The 21220-nt window shown below is 44.5% G+C and overlaps 1 protein-coding gene across 1 annotated transcript in view; it reads left to right on the forward strand.

Moving 5' to 3' along the window:
- Window positions 1–21220, forward strand: part of VTI1A (vesicle transport through interaction with t-SNAREs 1A) — a gene marked incomplete at its 3' end in the record, with an annotated part of 52038 nt that overhangs the window by 17191 nt on the left and 13627 nt on the right. The window contains exon 4 of the mRNA XM_015425834.1: window positions 11165–11217. Within this exon, the coding sequence (XP_015281320.1) occupies window positions 11165–11217 (53 nt within the window). The remainder of the gene's footprint in view (window positions 1–11164; window positions 11218–21220) is intronic.

Here is a 21220-nt window from a genome sequence, read left to right on the forward strand (position 1 = left end):
GGAGGGGTGCGGAGACTCCTCCCAGTAACCAGAGGTGGCCCTAGCAGCAGCAGCACCACCAATAGCGTCTCCAACAGGTTCAGGCCAGGCCACATGGCTGCCCCCACCACGGAAACTCCGCTGACAGCGTTGGGTGCGAACTTTTGTCTGTTCCCTGCAGGGGAGGGGCGGGAGAGCTTTTGCCTCTTAAGTCCTGGGGAGTGGGCGGCGGTCAGGCACGGAGGAACACCAATGAGAATTCAACCTTGGGCAGCATCTTCAGTCTCCGGGGAGAAGCAGCCACAGCAAGTCCCTTTTGGGAGGATAGTTGTTTCTTTTTACTGAAAGCGTTCAAAGAAAGCAGACGAGAGCGGCCCGGGGGTGCCTGTTTGTGTGGACCCCTTTCTCATGGGGAGGGGGCAGGGGGTCAAATCAGTCAATGACGGCCCCCTTCTGGCTTGGCAGGCAAACAGGAACACGAACTGGCTTCCAAAGTAGGGGGGGGCATTTGAGGTGTCTGTGAAACAGTTTTCAATACAACAAACCTTTACAATTAAAAATAAAACTGAAGGATCATGTCTGTGAACCTAGCAATATTAGAAGGAGGAGGAGGAGATTGGATTTATACCCGATACCCGGGGGGGGGGGGGCTCGCTTCCTGCCAGCTCGCTCGGCCTGTGCGCCCAGATCGGACGGAGGCGGCGGCGCCTGGCTGCCATGTGGCCTCACTTCCCTCGGCTCAGGTCACCGGCCGGGCAATCCTTCAGGCAGGCGGGTCCCTTCACCCTCCGGGGCACTCCCAGGCAAAGCTGGTGGGCATGGGGAGGAGGGAGAGAGCGAGACAAAGAGGCGTGTGTGTGCCCCAGCACGAGTCACCCTCTCTCCGGCTCCTGCCACGTGGGGAAGGGACCCCAAGCCTTCTTCGGCCAGTGCCGCCAGCTGCTGGGGTTGGGCACAAAGGGAGCCTCGCCCCGACCCGACAGCCCATCCGGAATGCTCACCCCTGCAGTGCCTGCTGCCCGCTCGCCGCCGCAGAGGAGGAGGCGGCAGCGGCTGGTCTACCATGGCAACGCGCACATGCCACTGCCGGGGCTGAGCACGTGGGGAGGGGCTCCGAGCTGGGAGAAGGGGCCTCCCGGCTGTGGCGCTCGACAGAGCTCCACAGAACGCGCACTGCCGCCAGGAGAGCCCCGCTGGTTGCACCGCCTTCCCCCCCCAGGCCGCTCCAGGCGCGCCCGCCCCCCCGGCCTGTCAGTCACCTCCCGGAGCCGCGGCAAACGTTCAAAAGAGCCGCATGCGGCTCCGGAGCCGCGGGTTGCCGACCCCCGCTCTAGTAAAAGGACAGGCTGGAGCTGCGGTGGCTCAAGTGGTTAAGACGCTGAACTGCAGGCTGTGGAAGGTCAGTAGTTCAGCGGTTCAAGACCCGGGTGCCGCAAGACAGGGTGAGCTCCTGTCTCTAGTTCCAGCTCCTGCCAACCTAGCAGTTCGAAAGCAAGAAATTGCAAGTAGATAAATAGGTACCACTTCGGTGGGAAGGTAACAGCGTTCAGTGCGCCTTGGTGTTTAGTCATGCTGGCCACATGCCCACGGAAACGTCTTCGGACAGAGCTGGCTCTTCGGCTTTGAAACGGAGATGAGCACCGCAACCCTAGAGTCGGATTCGACTGGCTTTCGAGCAAGGGAACCTTTACCTTTTTAAAAGGACAGGACATTTTCTTCCAAGCCAGTTGGCAACCTATCTGCAGTAGATAGCCCAAGTGTCCTTTATTTCCTTCACAACACTCTTGCAGTGGTAAGCCTCAGCACATTTTACATTCCACTGCCTCCTTAGTCTCAGAACAGGCTCTTGTCATGCAGCTGCTATCCAGTGAAACTCCTACAGAATTTCCTTTCAAAACACCATACTTGTTTCTGATGTATATCAAGGCTGTGGAGATGTAGAGATTCTGTGTATGAAGCGGAGTCAACATATGCAGCTGCATGAGGTGGTAGAACAGGGAGTAGCACTATTGAATGCTAGCCCATAAAACAAAATTCCTTGCAAGCAGAAAATTTAGCACATAGGAAGGCTCCAACTACCTGTTCTCCTACAGCACCAGAGTTCAACTTGAAAGAACTTGTAACATAGGGAAGCATTTATTTTTTTTAACATCCATTCTAGTAAAGTGCTTGCATACCATTTTGTGTCATAACACTGACTTCCAAGCCCTTCCCCTCACTCCAGAATTGCCAGTGAAGGTTCAGCATTAGTCCCCAACGTTCACAGGTGTTCACCATGTTCACAGTTGTTCGCCATTCTTAACTTACATGTTGATTTTAAGATGGTGTAAGAAGGGTACTTTCCAAGCACATATGCCACAGTTCCAGCAAAATCATGGGATTTGGTCATGATTATGGATTTATGTTCCATTGCAATGGGATTTAGTCTCAGCTCAAGGTGGCTCAAGGGGCCGCGGTGGCTCAGGGGCTGCGGTGGCTCAGAGGTTAAGATGCTGAGCTGTAGACCGGAAGGTCTGTAGTTTGGCAGTTTGAGACCCGAGTGCCGCATGATGGAGTGAGCTCCTGTCTCTGGCCCCAGCTCCTGCCAACCTAGCAGTTTGAAAGCAAGAAACTGCAAGTAGATAAATAGGTACTGCTTCGGTGGGAAGGTAACAGCATTCCATGTGCCTCGATCTTTAGTCATTTCGGCCACATGACCACAGAAACGTCTTCGGACAGCGCAGGCTCTTCAGCTTGGAAACGGAGATGAGCACCGCCTCCTAGAGTTGGATTCGACTAGCTTTTGAGCAAGGGAAACCTTTACCTTTATCTTTAATTTCTGCTAGATTGTACTCTTACTGTTTACTTACATTTGTTTCATCGGTGTATTTGGGATATGGTGGAAGAGATTAAGAGAGAGGACATCTAGGAAAAAGGGGGAAGCTAAAAGAGCTTGTCTTTACTAAGAGGGGAAAGCTAAACATGGCAAAAAATGCACATATGAAGAAGAGTAAAGATCCTGTACAGGAGAGTGGGTGCCTGCATTTTTCTTTGCACCCAGTAGTGCATCTGCTCAATTTGTGATAGTTTCATTGTTCAATTTTTAAAAAATCTATTTTAGAGAGATGCCATACTACAACACATCTAAATTCTTTGTTTGATTTCCCCCTGTGAAGCGAACTTGGAAACTTTAAAAACCGCAAGAAGCACAGGGTAAAACAGCAAAGCATATTTAATATTAACACAAGTCAGAAAGCCACAGTAATATCATACAAAATCACATATGAAATGGATGAAACCCTATGCTAATAGTGAGATGATAAAAGAGTGCATGGAAAAAGTGTGCTCGGTGTTGCTCCTTGATGAAAAGGAGTTTGAGAACGACATAGAAACGTTTCAGTAAGCTGTGTCAACTATGTTGAGATGGGCAGTGGATATCTTGTAAAATACTGCAAATACCCTAAAGGAAAGGTTTTCGTCTTGTGAGTCTGTTAGCTTACCTATGGATGAAGTTCTTGATATCAGTGACATCCCACAGTTACTCATATTTGTCACAGCTACAGCTGCTGAGATTGATGTGGCAGAAGAATTATTAACGTAGTTCTACAAAATGGAACAATCAGAGAGGAAATAAAAATCGCCTTGTTGGATAACTTGAAAGTGTTCAGCATACAACCAGGAAAAAAAATCAGCAATAACAACTGATAATGCTCCTGCTATGCTTGTTAGGTAAAATGGAGCTGTAACTTTGCAGAAACAAGTGCTGAAATAAGATGAGAGTGAGATTTCCCCCCTGTATCATTGCATTGTGCATCAGCAAGCATTATTTGCAAAGTTCTGTCCTCTAAATGGCAGATACCGTTGGATCGATCAGTTACATCAGAGCCCAGGTTAGGCCTTCAATTTCAGCTTCTGTGTGAGGCATTTGACACCCAGTGTGAGAGTTTATTTTGTACACACAGGTAAGATGGTTTTTGCAAGGATGCATGCTAGTACATTTTTTGGATGTTGTTGAACCAGTTAAACTGTTCATTGATGGTTGTGGAGAAAACTGATCAATATTCATTCTTGAGCAACTCAGACTGGTTGCTCTCCGTTGTATTTTTGTGTGATAATACTCAGCACTTAAATGAATTAAATGTAAAGATGTGAGGCAAGAATGAAACAGTGTACCCGCTGTACATGGCTGTCAAAACATTCTCTGTCAAACTGCAGCTACTCTGCAGCAGCAGTGTCAGCAAAGGAGATTATCATCCTTTGTTCAAACATGCAGAATGTGATAAAGCAGAATCCTGGTGCTGTGGATGCTGCAGTGTACTGGTTGAACTGGATGAGAATTATGAGGCCAGATAAAGTGATTTTAGGAATTATGACAAACATTTACTTCGGGTGAATAATCCGTTCCTCATTGACATGTCTGAAATGAAAGAAATCTGCTCACAATTTGGAAATCCAGATCTATTGATGGTGTACATGGAAGAGTTCTGATGAATTGTCAAGACAATTCTGTCAAAATACACATATGAAATTGTGGAAATTAGTAAGCCAACTTCCAAAAGTTCAGTGTTCCCCTCAACATACTGAAGTGAAGTTATCCTTTTGTGCACTTTCAATGATTAACAGCAACCACCAAAATCTTACTCTCAAACACATATAAGAGTGTCCTCAAATTGTGTTCTTGAGTATAGAACTGGAGACTGAGCCCTATGAGGAAAGGCTAAGGGCCTTGGGAATGTTCAGTTTGGGAAAGAGGAGACTGAGGGGGGACATGATTGCTCTCTTTAAATATTTGAAAGGGTGTCATTTGGAGGAGGGCAAGGAGCTGTTCCAGTTGGCAGCAGAGGATAGGACCCGAAGCAATGGGTTTAAATTACACGCAGAAAGGTATCGGCTGGATATTAGGAAAAACTTTCCCATGGTCAAAGTGGTTCAATGGTGGAATCAGCTGCCTAGGGAGGTGGTAATCTCCCCTTCACTGGCAGCTTTCAAGAAGAGGCTGGATGAATATTTGTCAGAGATGCTTTACGCTGGTCCTGCATTGGGCAGGGGGTTGGACTAGATGGTCTGTATCACCCGTTCCAACTCTATGATTCTAACCTAGTGACACTGAACTTGTCAGAGGGACAGTCATGTATCAAACTGACAGCTGGGTAATTAAATGCACAGAGCAGTTAAGAATTGTATATTTGATATTAGTATCTATATCTTTAACATTATTATATGTGTGTGGTGGTTGGGGTGCAGGGCATACAGTAGTCATGTGGCTATTTTGGCTGCTGAGAATTGTGAATATGGCTTTCTGTGAGCCACAGAGTGAGAACCATTATGTTGGTCTGTTGTGAAGGGTGTGTGCCTTGAACCTGGAAGCAAAATGGAACCCAGTGGTTGTTTTAAAATAATATGCGTGTACTGGTCAGTACCAGGTATGAGGTATGTAGCTGTATTTTGATATTGACTGAAGCTTCAAAGTTGTCCTACTGTGTAGTCTTCAATAGAGATCATTCCTGTAATTCATCTTGGAAGGGACAGAAACATGGAACAGCATGGTTAAACTGGCTGAGGCTAGAAGGGAAGATTGCTTATGAATTAGGTTAAAGAAAGCATTCTTGGTAACATTGCTAACCTTCTTAACAGGAAAGCCCAGGATGCTCCTCAACTTTTCATTGGCCAAACAGGGTATGGTGTTTTGATATATAAATATTTGTGTGTGTTTTATTTCTGTTTTAATGTGGAGTTTTATATGTCTACAATAGTCTACAAAGCTCTTCAAAAGGTGTTTCAGCCCTATACGAGTTGGAGTTTTATATGTATGTTGCTGTGAGTAAGAAAGAGGGGGGCTGGATTGGTAATTGAATTGTGTTGTGATTGGACCCTAGGGTGCAGAGTTGACTGGTTGATTCTAAGAGGTATTGTATGACAGACAGTTATTAGAGTTAATATGGAGAGGAGAGACTGAGTGAGGTGCTGTAGAGTGAAAGAAATCTGTGTTCTGTTTAGAGGTTACGATTTTGGACCAGTCACATACTATCAGCCTAACCTACCTCATAGGTTGTTATGCAGATAAGAAAAGAGGAGAATAATGTAGAAGAAGAGGAGATTGGATTTATCCCCTGCCCTTCACTACCCAAAGGTGTCTCAGAGCGGCTTACAAACTCCTTTCCCCTCCCCTCCCCACAACAGACACCCTGTGAGGTAGGTGGGGCTGAGAGAGCTCTTGACAGAAACTGCTCTTTTTCAAGAACAGCTCTTATCAGAACTACGGCTTGCCCAAGGTCATCCAGCCAGGTGCAAGTGGAAGAGTGGGGAATCAAACCCGGTTCTCCCAGATTAGAGTCCGCACAATTAACCACTACACCAAACTGGCAAAATGGCAAACCACTACACCAAACTGGCAAATGTAAGCTCCTTTGGTCCCCGCTGTGGAGAAAGGCAGAGTACATAGGAAATAAATAAATAATAAATAAAACTGAAGATGGGAGGCAGATAAAAGGTAGTTTGGTGAATGGCTGAGAAGGTGAGAATCAGTCAGGGAAGGGAGTGGATATGTGGGTTGCCAGGAGAAGGGTAAGAGAAAATAGTGTGGAGAGTGGGATACAGGGGAAAGTGAGGTGCCACCCCATAATTCCTTGAGGGTTCCCTACCAAGCAAGTGGACCTGGCCCAGTGGCCGGCACCACAATACTGGGCCATAGTTTTTCTAGGTAGAGGCTGCTGGTGGGGGAGGAAAAGGAGATAAAGGGGCAAATACAGTTAGGTTGGCTGTTGAATGGGAAGGATAGAAAAAAGCAGGAAAGGGGGAGATGCTGTGGGGGCTTTCAGGGAAGGAAAAGAGGAAATAGTGGCGGGGAAGATGAGATACCTCCTGCAAGTCATTGCAGGTTCCCAGTTACAATAATCTTTACTTTTTAGTCATTCTTCCTTCTAATCAGTATTTGGCTGTTCAGAGGAAAGCACTCTCAATCCAAGATCATATTTCCATTTCAGCACCTTTTGTACAGAAAAACTTAAGGTTTTTAGTTACTTTTCTCATCACTGCTTGCCCACACTATTCTTTGGAAGAAAAAGAAATCACTTTTTTAAAAAGACAGTTTGTGATCAGCAGCTGTTCAGCTGTTCTGTCTCTTGCCTGTTGCCATTTTTGTAGTAACACCTCATCTATGGGAACCTCCCTTCCTGGTATCTATGAAAACTTTTTTTGCACAAGATGATGACATTTTTGTTGTCTCAGCATATGTCAGTGACTAGTGCTTCCTCTGTTAATTAATGCTTAGTTTCTAAATCTCAGTTTTAATTGTTGCTTTTAGTATTTTAGCTTGTTTGTTGTAGCTTGTTTATTGCTAAAGAGCCAGTTTGGTGTAGTGGTTAAGTGCGCGGACTCTAATTTGGGAGATCTGGGTTTGATTCCCCACTCCTCCACTTGCACCTGGCTGGATGACCTTGGGCAAGCTGTAGTTCTGATAAGAGCTGTTCTTGAAAAATAGCAGTTTCTGTCAAGAGCTCTCTCAGCCCCACCTACCTCACAGGGTGTCTGTTGTGGGGAGGGGAAGGGAAAGGAGTTTGTAAGCCACTCTGAGACACCTTTGGGTAGTGAAGGGTGGGGTATAAATCCAATCTCTTCTTCTTCTTCTAAAGTACTGTAGAGATTTTCCCATTTTATTTTCATTAAGTTAGGTGTTTGGGGTTTTTTTGCACTACTTTGAATCTTGCTTAGGAAAAGGCCTAGAAATGTTTGTACATTTATGTTGAACTTTCAGAATAAGAAATATTGTTCAGATAAGACAATACCACTTAATTTTAAATATTTATATCCTGCTTTAAATACAGTTTGACGTATTAACAAAATACCATCACCAATAAACAAATTTTAAAAATGCAGAACAAGAAAACTGGTGACTGAAGAGCATTTCAAACTAATTAACCAGAGGTCATTTCGGGGGGGAATGCGGGGGAACGCAGTTCCCCCGGGTGAGGTGCAGGGGGGCGGGGCACATGATGAAGCCCCGCCCCCTGCTTCCGGCCGCCCCGCTTCCGGCACTCATTCAGCCAGGAGAAGAGGGAGGGTAAGTTGCTTCCTCCCCGCCTCTCCCCACCCCTGCCTGCCTCGGGCCAGGGAGGGCCTTGGCGGGGCTTCCTCGCACTTCCGCTGGCCTTGCAGGTCCACCGCCGGGCCCCTGATGTCAGGGGGTGTGGCATATGCTAATGAGTTATACTAATGAGTTCCCCTAGCTCTTTTTCTACGAAATGACCCCTGTAATTAACTAAGCTTGAACACCAAGCTGAGGAGTGAACTGTAAGCATCATGTTTTATTTATTTATTTATTTGTGGTATTTTTATCCCACCCTCCCTGCAAGCAGGCTCAGGGCGGCTTACATTACTTGGCACAGTGTACCAAGTGCATATAAAACAGTTAAAACCATTTAAAACAAATAAACCAATTTACAATTAAAGTGCTCACAGTGTTATTAAATCAAGATGGCATACCATACAGTGTGGCATCCAAGCACCCATCTCAGCGGTCTCCTAGCATATCAAGCTAATATGGCTCGCTTTCAATGACAGCCAGCCCAACGCCACCCATGTTAATAGTGGACGTTGATAGTAGTGATGGATGGCTCCTAATTGAAGACCTGGTGGAAGAGATCCGTCTTGCAGGCCCTGTGGAATCCCGCAGGGCCCTGATCTCCTCTAAGAGCTCATTCTACCAGTAAGGAGCTGCCACAGAAAAGGCTCTGGCCCTGGTGGCAGCAAATCTGGCCTCCTTGGGGCCTGAGATGACTAGTCGATATTGCGACCCTGACCGTAGTGCTCTCTGGGGTATATATGGGGAAAGGCGGTCCCTCAGGTATGTCGAACCCTGGCCATATAGGGAGTTAAAGGTAAGTATCAGCACCTTGAAGCGATCCAGTATGCTATTGGCAGCCAGTGCAGTGCCTTCAGCACAGGCCGGATGTACACATCAGCAGCCCGACCACGGCATTCTGCACTAGCTGCAGCCTCCAGATTTGGGACAGGGGCAGTCCCATGTAGAGAGCGTTGCACTAGTCTAATCTTGAGGTGACCATCGCGTGGATCACTGTAGCCAGGTTGTCGCGATCGAGGTAGGGGGCCAACTGCCGAACCAGCTGAAGATGGTAAAAGGCCAACTTAGCAGTGGCTGCAACCTGGGCCTCCATTCTCATGGAGAGATCCAGGAGCACTCCCAAGCTCCTAACCCCCGACACAGGCACCAATGGTGCCCCATTGAAGGCCGGGAGTGGGAGCCCCAACCCCGAGCCATCTCGACTCAGGCATAGGACCTCCATCTTTGCTGGATTTAGCTTCAGTTGACTCAGCTTGAGCCAACCAGCCACGGCATGCAATGCCCGGCCCAGATCTTCTGGTTTGGAGCCCGACTGGCTGCCCAACATCAGATAGAGCTGAGTGTCATCATCCCAACCCATACCTCTGGGCTATCTGGGTAAGGGGGCGCATATAGATGTTAAAGAGCATCAGGGACAGCACCGCCCCTGAGGCACTCCGCACTCAAGCGGGTGTCTCCGGGACTGCTGTTCCCCTAGCACCACCCTTTGTCTCTGACCTCGGAGAAAGGAAGCAAGCCATTGCAAGGCAAGCCCCTGTATATATATATTTCCCTTACATATTGGCCTTTTGCAGCTCTCTCATTGGCTGTGCAGTGCGCTCCATTGGCCCATCAACCACCACTCAAGAGTAGTTGCGTGCCATTGGCTGGGTGCTGGGTCCGCTCCTCTCCCCCATCCACTGCCAGCCTGGACACTCTACTCTCACAGAATAAACTACAAAACGGCTGTCTCTCCTGACGAAGGCACTTCTCCTGCTTGGCTCCTGTGGGACTAACGTTTCCCTGAGTGGGTGTTGTTAGGCAACCATACTTGGTTCTGTCAATAAAAAGGCAGAGGCAGGAGGTGCTTTCCAGGCCTTTGTGGGGAACTCATTGGGACCAGTCCTGACTAGGATTGCCAGCTCCAGGTTGGAAATTCCTGGATTTTTAGTGGTGGAGTCTATGGAAGCCAGAGTTTGGGTAGGGGAGAGGCCTCCGCTGAATAGAATGCCATAGAGCCCACCCTTCAAAGCAGTTATTTTCTCTGGGGGGGGGAAAGAGATGTGTTGTCTGGAGTTCATTTAAGAACATAAGAGACGCCAATGTTGGATCAGGCCAAGGGCCCATCCAGTCCAACAGTCTGTCACACAGTGGCCAAAAATACCAGGTGCCATTAGGAGGTCCACCAGTGGGGCCAGGACATTAGAATCCGGTGATCCTCAGGCCCCACCTGGAGGTTATCTACCTTAGGCGTAGCAATTAGTGCTTCAGAGCAGGGTCTGCCAGACCCAGGTTCTTGCTGTGGAAATTGAGTGGGTGATTTTGGACCAGTCACAGACTTTCAGCCTAACCTACATCACAGGTGCAGATCAAAAAGAGGAGAGGAGAATGATGTAAGCTGCTTTGGTCTCCACTGCAGAGAAAGACTTTACATTTCCACCTGGGGAAGCATTGCTGCCAATCTCCAGGTGAGGGCTGGAGACCACTCAGAACTAAAACTGCTCTCCAGATGGCAGAGATCGGCTCCCCTGGAAAAAATGGCTGCTTTGCAGGGTAGACTCTGTGTCATTATACCCTGCTGAGGTCGCTTACCTCCTGCTTGGGTCCCCACTGCTGAGAAAGACTGTAGTTTTCTTAGGTAGAGTTTACAGGGAGGGGATGGAAACCTGAAGTCAGAGGGGCAGATAATGGTACGTTGATGGCTAGCTGGGAAGAAAGTAGGGTTGCCACCTCTGGGTTGGGAAATTCCTGGAGATTTGAGTGGTGGAGCCTGGAGAGTGGGGTTTGAGGAGGGATGGGACTTCAAACAGGTACAAAGCCATAGACTCCACCCTTCAAACTAGCCATTTCCTCCTGGGGAACCGGAACCATTGTTACCAATCTCCAGGGGAGGCCTGGAGATCACTCAAAACTGGTTTCCAGATGGCAGAGATCAGTTCCCCTGGAGAAAACAGTAAGCTCTGTGTCATTACACCCTGCTGAGGTTACCACAGCAAATTGACTGAGTGGCCAAGGCCAGGGCACCCGCCCAGAGCCTCTTTCTAGAGCTTGTTGTATTTATTTTCACAATGGGCCTTATTCCTAGTATGAAATATGTGTCAAACTAGTTAAGTTGCTGGCAGTTCTATGTGTGTTTTTTTCCTTTAGGTAGCTGGAACACTGGGCCCTGATTCAAACTGGAACCATGCTATGGGAAGAAAGTGAGTGTAGACTTAATCCATACTTTTCTCATTACTTTCAAAACACACCTGTAGGCTACAGTTTGAGGAAATGTTGGAGAAACATATAGGTCCTAATACTGGACCTACCTCACCTCCCTACCCCAGCAAAGTCCCAATCAGAAACCTCCACATGACTCACACAGTCTTACCTGCTTTGTCTTGTCTGATGCCTAAATGTTTATCGTGAAGGTGCCAGGTAGACACCTTAAGTGAGAGAATTCCAGAAAAGAGGCATTACACAAGAGGAGCTCTTTTTTATCTGAACTATTTGAAAGGGAAGATGCAAGTTTGATACTGAATTCTTCCTCAGGCTGTATGTTGATGAAATAAAGTACAAATTTAAATGTAGATGTTTTGGTGTCTAACATGACAATCTCTTTGGTTTATGCTATGGCTTATACTAAGTTTACAACCTTTATCAGTCTCCTAATATGGAAAAAGGAAATTGGGGAAACTGGTAAGAATCTGAAAAGTCTTTGCACTGATTGCATTCTAGAAAGGCATATAGGAGTTTGTTAGACAACTTGCAATATTGGATGCTTGGCAAATACTGTACTTCTTTTACGTTGTAGAGAGTAGCTTACTTGAGTATTGTGCAGATAGCTCTATCTTGTGGCCAACAGTGGAGTTGCAGACAGCTATTTGCAGAAAACTGTTCCAAAACACTTGTTTTGGGATACTAATACTGAATCTGCTAATAGAGATTTCATTAGCAGTCCCTGTTTTGGGGATTCTAGGCTTTCCTAACATAATTACGTCATTTCCATAATGTGCCTCCCCCCCCCCCCCACATGGTATGTACAACACTTGGGAAACTACATGTAATGTTTACATGTCAACTCTTTTAGGAACCATTTTTAACCAATTTGTTTCATGCAGTTTTCCAAGATGAAAGTAACTGTAGGCAGAGTTCACTGATAGTTGAAAAGTGCTTGAACTCTCAGCTTGCAAACTTGGCAAGAAAAGCTACCGCTACACATGGTCTCACCTATTGACAGAAAAGGATGGATAAGACCTCTTCCACAAAATCTTTTTTGAGAGAAATTAGAAATACACTAGTGGGAGAAGTGCAAGGACTTAAAAGGGGCATCTCATTTCCTCTCCTCCTGCTATTTCCTGTTTTACCTCCCTGAAAGTCCCAACAGCCTCTTTGCATTTTCTTTTTCATTCTCTCAACCTCACTTGACTTGCCCTTGTCTTCTGCTTGCCCTCCCCCCCAGTAGTTTCTCCTTGGGAATACTTTGGCCAAGTCTGTGGTGAGTAAACAACAAGGACTTGTGAGGGCACCTCACTTTTCCTTTTATCCCCATCCCCACCTTATTCCTGCTCTCCCTCTTTCTGGCAACACCCATCCTCTCCTGTCCTTGCTTTTTTCTCTTCTTCCACCAACCTACCTTTTATCTGCCTCTCATCTTCATCTGTATTATTTACTTCATTTATAGTATGCCTTTTCCCCTAATGGGCACCTTCTCCATTTTATATTCACAATAACCCTGTGAGATAGTTTAGGCTGAGAGTATGTGACTGACCCAAAGTCACACAGTGAAGTTCCATGGCTGAGTGGGAATTCCTGTCTGGCTTTCCAAGATTCTGCTCTAAAACTTGGACCACTGTACCCCACTGGCTTTTGTGCAGTGGCTGCTGTTGGATAATAGCAAGTTTATGGACCTTTGTGAACCATGCAAGTTGTGTAGTAGTACGTTCTTGATGTTTGCTGCCAGGCCTGGCCCTGATGAGTCCTGCCTCATGGCCAAAATAGCCCTGGAAAGGGCCTCCCCCTTTATTGGCAGAAATCGAGGCTTGAAGTCAAGCCAATACTGTTATAGTTTCATATCAACCCTGTACAATGGCCACTGACACAACATTTATCTGTTAAAGCTATGGGGTCTGCATTTATTATTTTTGGGGTGGGCGTTAACACCCTCCCAATGTGGGTTTTTTTTAATTTCAGATTTTTTCCCTGCAAACTTGGGACTTTTTTCATGTTTGAAAAAGGATCTGTCCTGTATGTTCATTAGATTTAAGTATCCACAAATGGGCCCATGCTGAGAATTAGATATATTAAAATATTTACCTATTCAGCTATAGTTTAGAAAGTATTTGTCCAAAAATCTTTAAACACATAACTCAAATTGCAGTTAGAGTGTATGAATGTCCTCCACACTGTCAGCAGTGCTCTAAGTAGGATCCCAAGAAACTGTGCTTTGTGGGTCTTCCTATGTGTTTCCCCTCCTTTCTTTTCCCAAGGTTTTTGTTGTCTGTGAAACCATAGATAATGCCCCCTTGATATTATTAGGGACTGTGGTCTATACTATAGTGTATGGCTTATTGAAACTAGGATCCTACTGTATAATTATGCATCATTTAATGTGTCGTGTTAGTACTTAAGCTTTGCTTCACTTCTGTTTTTATATTTGTGGTTGGTTCTACAACCTATTGCATTGTTTATTGAATGTCCCATCTGTAGATTACAGGGCTATTTTTGGGCAGGAACGCACAGGAACAGAGTTCCGGCTGGCTTCAGAGTTGGCCACGCCCACTACAGCCAAAACCTCTGAGTGCATGGCTACAGAGGGAAGGCCTGGAGAGCGACCCACCCGGCAACTCTGAGGCGGGTGGGCCAGGGGCCCCCTGGAAGGATCGGGGGGCATTTAAATGCCTCCCCATGCCTTCCCCAGCCTTCTAAGGGCTGGCTTGCCCGGGCTTCCCACAACCACGGGCTGCCTGGACAAGCCAAGGGAAGGCAGTTTAAACTGCCTTCCCTTCCCTTCAAGGGGGGGCTTGCCCGGGCTCCCCGCAGCCACAGAGCACCCGGGCAAGCTAAGGGAAGGCATGGGAGTGTGGCTGAATATGCTAATGACCTGTGCTGTTGGGGTGTGGCCTAATATGTTAATGAGTTTCTGCTGTTGGGTGTGGCCTATTATGCTAATGAGTTCCTGCTGGGCTTTTTCTACAAAAAAAGCCCTGGTAGATTGTATTTCATCTTAAGTCCAAGTAAGAAAGGCAGACTTATACATAATGTAAATAAATAAAAATCAACGTAAAGGAATTTTAGTCTTGCAGCACGGCTGAAATTACAGCTTTAAAATAGCCGGGGCATGCATGTATGATGCTGTAGGATGAGACAGATCAAGATGGGTAGCTGTGTTTGTCTGTCTATAGCAATAGAAAAGAGCAAAGGTCCAGTAGCATCTTAAAGACTAACAAAATGTGTGGTAGGGTATGAGCTTTCATAAGACATTGCTCACTTCTTTTCAACTTTTGAAGAAGTGAGCAGTGACTCATGAAAGCTCATACCCTGCCACAAATTTTGTTAGTCTTTTAGGTGCTACTGGGCTCTTACACTTTTCTACTGTAGGATGGGAGAATGGGAGCCTTCCTTGGCAAGTAACGCTGCTGGTTAAGTGGGAAACAGGTGCTTCTCCTAAAATTCTGAACTGCTGCATGAGTACTCCCATATTTAAGTATTATAGCAAATATAGCCTTTATGCTCTTTTAAAATCATTTAAATTTTAAGGATTTAAGGGATATGTCCCATTTTTCACTGGGGCAGCACAGTAGATAACTCAATGAAAACGTCGCGGCAGTGTGCAACTGCAATAAAAAAGGCCAACACTATGCTCGGGATTATTATGAAGGGAATTGAAAACAAATCAGCCAGTATCATAATGCCCCTGTATAAATCAATGGTGCAATCTCATTTGGAGTACTGTGTACAGTTCTGGTCACCACACCTCAAAAAGGATATTACAGCATTGGAAAAAGTGCAGAAAAGGGCAACTAGAATAATAAAAGGGTTGGAACACTTTCCTATGAAGAAAGGTTAAAGTGCTTGGGGCTCTTTAGCTTGGAGAAACGACGGCTGAGGGGTGACATGGTCGAGGTTTATAAGATTATGCATGGTGTAGAGTAGGTAGAGAAAGAAGTACTTTTCTCCCTTTCTCACAAGACAAGAACTCGTGGGCACTCAATGAAATTGCTGAGCAGTCGGGTTAGAACAGATCAAAGGAAGTACTTCTTCACCCAAAGAGTGATTAACACATGGAATTCACTGCCACAGGAGTGGTGGCAGCCACAAGCATGGACAGCTTCAAGAGGGAATTAGATAAGCATATGGAGCAGAGATCCATCAGTGGCTATTAGCTACAAGGTATAGATAGAAACTCTCAGTCTGGGGCAAGTGATGCTCTGTCTTCTTGGTGCTTGGGGGGGGGGGTCAACAGTGGGAGGGCCCCACTGATGGACCTCCTGATGTCACCTGGTATTTCTGGCCACTGTATGACAGAGTGTTGGACTAGATGGGCCATTGGCTTCTCTTATCCAACATTGGCTTCTCTTACGTTCTTATGATGTACAGCCATAAGAGTAGGATTGAGCTGCCAGGGGTATACTCCTCTGTGTGGTCCAGGCTTCTTCTTGGGTTTTCCACATTCTTTAGTCCTGAGGGTGACTTTAGGTGTTGTGTGGGTATATGGGTCCACTTGAGGGGTTGTTGAGTCATTATTTCTTCCAGGTTACTAACTAGAGCCTACTGTTGCGTGAAACCTTCCTCTGTAGATCCTGAAGTACATGGGGTGTTGGGGACCATGGGGCAAGCCACCTCTGAGGAGCTTTCATTCCATGCTGTGGTTGGTTCAGGGCAGGTCCCAATAGCATGGGCAGAGGTTGACTTGTGTTGTTTGTTAATATCATAGACACTGTCCTGAGTGTGTGTGCCTCAGGCATAGCTACATTCAGTAGAGCACTCTCAGTTAAATGAATATACAAGCACAAGATAGGTAAGGACAGAATCCATGCAACAAATAGTTAACCGCTACAGAATGCCCAAGCTGTGCAGTTTTGGATGTTTAACCCCAGAATTTTGAAAGATTTATAGAATTTACAGAATTTGTTGAATCTTACGTTTTTGGCATGACTTCTGTCTGTCTGTAGATAAGTGTTTCTTATCTTCCTGGTATCATTGGTCTGCTGGAGAGTCAGAAGCTTATACATCAGTTTAACAGTAAAATTACATTCTCCTAAAAGCAATAATAAAGATTTTGAAGATATATTGATATGCTTGATCGATTCTCACTACCAAATTGACGAAGGGAGTTGTGGTCAGTGATTGGATGGTAGTGCAGCTGCTGATTCAAATTTCACTTAGGTGTGCCCTACACAAAGGTGCATCTAGTTGCAATTTTAGCCAGTGATGACTCCCGTTAGTCAACTATGTGGAACAAATTGTGCCAAAACTGTGCTGATTGTGTTAATTGAACTTCAGGTCAAAAATTGTTTTGAGGTAAATGTGGGTGCTGGCTAGTTGACTAAAATTTATAGATACTATCGAGTACATGGGAAATGTATCCCTTCCTGAAATAGGAAGGAACCATGTGAAATTTTCTTCTGGTATATGTGAGATAGGAGACAAAGTCATTTCTTTAATGAACTTACCAGTGATGAAGTGATCTCTCAGAAGGAAGTGTGAAAGACAATTTAACAACCTTAATTTATAATTAACCTTCAGGGCTATGAATGTCTTAATTGCGATTCCTTAGAGACTAACTCAAGTGAAGCTCATTTTATCTATTTGCTTGCAAACCTTTAGGATATTTCTTATTTATTTATTTATTTATATTGCTTAGAGAGTCTTGCTCTGTGCATGGCTTGTGAGCAGCATCAAGAAATATTTTGAGTAAGGGATGGCATAGTACACTTAAAGGGAATATATGTTGACCAAGGATATTATTCCTGCATGATTACCCCAGGTCTGCCTACTTCATTTCCTCTGAAGGTGAATTCAGTAGAGAGATTATTCAACCTATGGTTTCAGGATCACGACTCAAAGCTTCTGTACCTTTTAAAACTTCAGAGGCAGCAGGAGAGGAGGTAAACTTACATTTCCTCCTCAGCCTTGCTACAGCAGGTAGAAGATGAGTATGGGAAGACACGGTGATTGTACCCTTTCTCATTGTTTTGAAAGATTTAAAGGTACAGGTAGGATCTGATATTTGTGACCGTAGCAACTCTAATTACACTTCACCAACAGGGAAGATTTTTATATGGGTTTTCGTAATGGCTATGTAGGAATGGGTTCCAGTCTCTTAGAATGTTAATCTCTCTTGGAGCCCCAGCTATCTCTGAGCCATAAATGATAGTGCTGTTTCAGATTGTAGCTCTCTATATAGTTTCATAGAACACATTCTCTTCTTCAAAGGATTTTCTGCTCTTAAAAAACTAAAAATCAATCCTGCATTGAGAGCCAAAAATCCTTGGAGAAGAGAATATGTTCTGTGCAATTTTTTATATGGACCTACAGGATAAAACAGCCCTATCATTTATGATTCAGAGATAGTAAACCCTATTCACTAAGATGAATTAAATTTAAAAGTAGGTATGCTGTGACCAACAAGTGCATACACTTCAATAGCAAGTCATTGTGTAGTGATTATGTTAGTAAATATGTATTTGCTTACATCTCAGACAACCTCTGGGGCACCTTAGACTTTAATACTATGTGTGGGCTCCTTACTAATCCTTTGCCCACTTTCCTGCTCATGTGGCATTCCAACAAGGCCTGTTATGAATTCTTTACTGCTATTTTTGTTTGTCATGACTCTCACCAGAAATATATTCTTCATAGAATACATCCAGATGGCTCAGGCCAATAATGCATGCCATATGCTGAGGGGACGCTAACCCATTCCCTTTTTGCCTTTCTGTCCAATCCAGATTCCTACACCTTCTTATGTATATGAAATTTCTTCTTGTCCTTCCTCTCTGAAATCAAAATGCACCATTGTTAAACTTCTATTTAGCTCCATAGGTCTTGTGCCATCTCTGATTTTTGCTGTATGTGCTATTCTCCAAAGAACTTGATCTTAATTCATTGCAGCAGGCAAGCCTCCTTAGAAATTATAGAAAGGTTAGCAAGGGTAGAACTGTTCTGAGGACCACATAACCTAGTTGCATAATCTAAAGATTTTTTTTATGTTGGTCTTCCTATCCTGGTTATCGTCATCATGATCAACAAGAAGTATGGTTTTGAATTTAACTGTTGGTGCTTGTGGGGTGTCCAAGTGAAGAAAACTTGTATTTTTATCATACCATTTTGTCTGCCAAAAAATATGCCTTGTTAGTTGAATTAGTTGCTATCGCTTGAAAGAGCATAGGGGCAGTCAGAGCAATTAAACAAATACAGACATTTCACCAAAGCTTTATTTAAATTCCCTAAACTAGTAATTTAATCGTCTCCTCTCCCCCAGAGCTTGATTCAAGAATGACTTCATTCTAAGGAAAAGTAAAAAGTAAGAGAAGATCTTGATACTAGAAAGAGTCAGGATAGCATCTTTTTTGATGTGTTCATCCTTATTTCCTTAAAATTCAACACTAGGTGGCACTATTTATTTGCAAAGAAAGTTTGGGTGGTGGGTTTTGTGGGGTTTTTTGAGCTTTGGTAGTATCTGAAATTACTGTTTCATGAATAAAATATTTCTGGTGGGATTTGCATTTCTGTATTGGCTGAAGACACTGTGTTGAATGTTTTATTAACCAGCCCAATGCAACTGTCAGCCTATTAAAGAGATCCAATGGACCCTGTTTAGCTAAATAAACTAAATAAATTCAATTCGTCAAATTGTGTTCCTGGCTGTTTATTTTCCATTCTTTTGATGTACAGTTTATTTTAAGTTAGAGTCACATAGGTTTAAAAATTAATGGGAAAATAGAATTCAGGAACATAAAGAGACTAATTGCCATGGTCAAAAATAGCTTTGGTCTTAAGGTGTTTAGGAAATGGACTTTTATACCACAGGCTCACAAACTTTCCTAGGACAGGTTGCTTTGGAAAAGAAATAGTTAAACTCCTGTCACCTGCGTTGTAGGGTTGTCAACTGCCTGGAGAAAATTGCCTTATCAATGCATTTAAAGTGGGACTATCTTTTGCATAGGATACCACTATAAGATGCTTTAGGGAAGCTACTCTCTTTCACCATGTGTAATATCGGGATAATACAGACCTACTTTACAGACATGTTACAAGAAACACAATCAGATAATGCATATGATATTCTTTGAAAATGGTATGTAAATGCTAAGCATTTATTGTTTCTTAACTCTGTCATAAGTATTTCAGGAGAAAAAAACTATAATTTTATTTAATTTACAACCCTGTTTCCCTGAAACTGGCTCAGAGCGGGTGACAACAATTTATTGATATTAGATTTAAAACCTTCTAAAATGCAACAAACTAATACCGTCAATAAATACAATAAAATCAACAAGACAGCTACTATACACTTTCAGATGGTGTCAAACTCATACGGAGGTGTAATATACAGATGTCTAAAAGAAGGGGAGAAAGGGGGAGAGAGGAAGGAAGACAGGGGAGGCAAAAACTAACTGTAGCCTATCGGGTAGAGGCCCGATATTGCCTTCAACTATAGGCCCAATACTGCCCTCAACCATAGGTCCAGCAGAACAGAACTGTTTTGCAGGCCCTGCGGAATTGTACCAAATCCCACAGGGCCCTGATCTCTCATGGAAGAGTGTTCCACCAGGTCACAGCCAGGGCTGGACACTCTTTGGGCCAGGGACCACCAGCAGATTTTTATTACTGAAGCGTAACGCTCTATGGGGGACATAGAAAGGCAGTCCTGAAAGTATGCTGGTTCCTAAACGTTAAGGGCTTTGAAGGTCAGCACCAGAACCTTGAACTTGATCTGGTCTTCAATCAGGAGCCAGGACAGCTGGTACAGCACCAGTTGGATAGAGTTGGTGGATTTAGAGTGGGTTTAGTCTGATTCATAGAGTGTAGACTACTGCAATGTGTTCTGTGTGGGGTTTCCCTTGAAGAGTGTTCAGAAAGCTACAACTGGTACAAAATGCTGTAGCTAGAATGCTGAGTGGAATGGGTTGTATAGACTATATCATTCCATCATTGTTACATCTACAGTGGCTCCCAGTTTACTTCTGGGCCCAATGCAAGGTGCTGCTATTTACTTTGAAAGCCCTATATGTCTTGGAGCCAGCATATTTTAAAGACTGCCTACTCACATGAATTCAGCCAACTAGAAGAAGAGGTTGGATTTATACCTCGCCCTTCACTTGGAGTCTCAGAGCAGTTTACAGTTTTCTTTCCCTTCCCCTCCTGACAACATACACCCTGTGAGATAGGTAGGGCTGAGAGAGCTCTCTTGAGAACTGCCCTTGAAAGAGCAGCTCTGGAAGAATTTATGACTGACTCAAGGTCACACCAGCAGCTTCATGTGGAAGAGTGGGGAATCAAACCCAGTTCTCCTATATTAGAGTCCATGCTCCTAACCACTACACCAAAATGACACCAAACTACTACAGGAGTTGCTGGGAGACGTGCTTTGGTTGCCCCCATCATCTGAGATTAGATGGGTGGCAATCTGAGAATGGGCCTTCTCAGCTGTGGCATTGAAATTATACTCCCCAGGGAGATTCATTTGTTCCCTTCTGTCACTGTCTTCTATTAGCAGGTGAAGACTCTTCTGTTTTTGGCTTTCCTCACTGGCCCTCCTTCCTGTTTATATATATGTGTATTTTTTGCTGAACTATTTTTTTAAAAACCTATTAAAGAAAGAACAAATAACAGAAAAGAAAAAGAAGAGAGAAGAGAAAAAAACTATAAAAACTATATAAAATAAAAGGTTTCCGATTTTCTCTGCAATGAATATAAGTGTGATTACTAAATATTCTCTTACTCTGTTTTGCCTCTGTCTTCACTGTGGAAGATGAGAAGTGCTTGCCCACTCCAGAACCGCTGATTTCGGGAGGGGTGTTGAAAGACCTGAGCCAGATTGAGGTGACGAGAGAGGAGGTCCTAAAACGGATAGACGATCTAAAAACTGATAAATCACCAGGCCCAGATGGCATACATCCAAGAGTTCTGAAAGAACTCAAATGTGAACTTGTGGATCTCCTGACAAAAATATGTAATCTTTTCTTAAAATCTGCCTCCATTCCTGAGGACTGGAAG

The sequence above is a fragment of the Gekko japonicus genome, unplaced genomic scaffold (assembly GCF_001447785.1).
Source record: "Gekko japonicus isolate JY-2015 unplaced genomic scaffold, Gekko_japonicus_V1.1 scaffold2261, whole genome shotgun sequence".
Lineage (NCBI taxonomy): Eukaryota > Metazoa > Chordata > Lepidosauria > Squamata > Gekkonidae > Gekko > Gekko japonicus.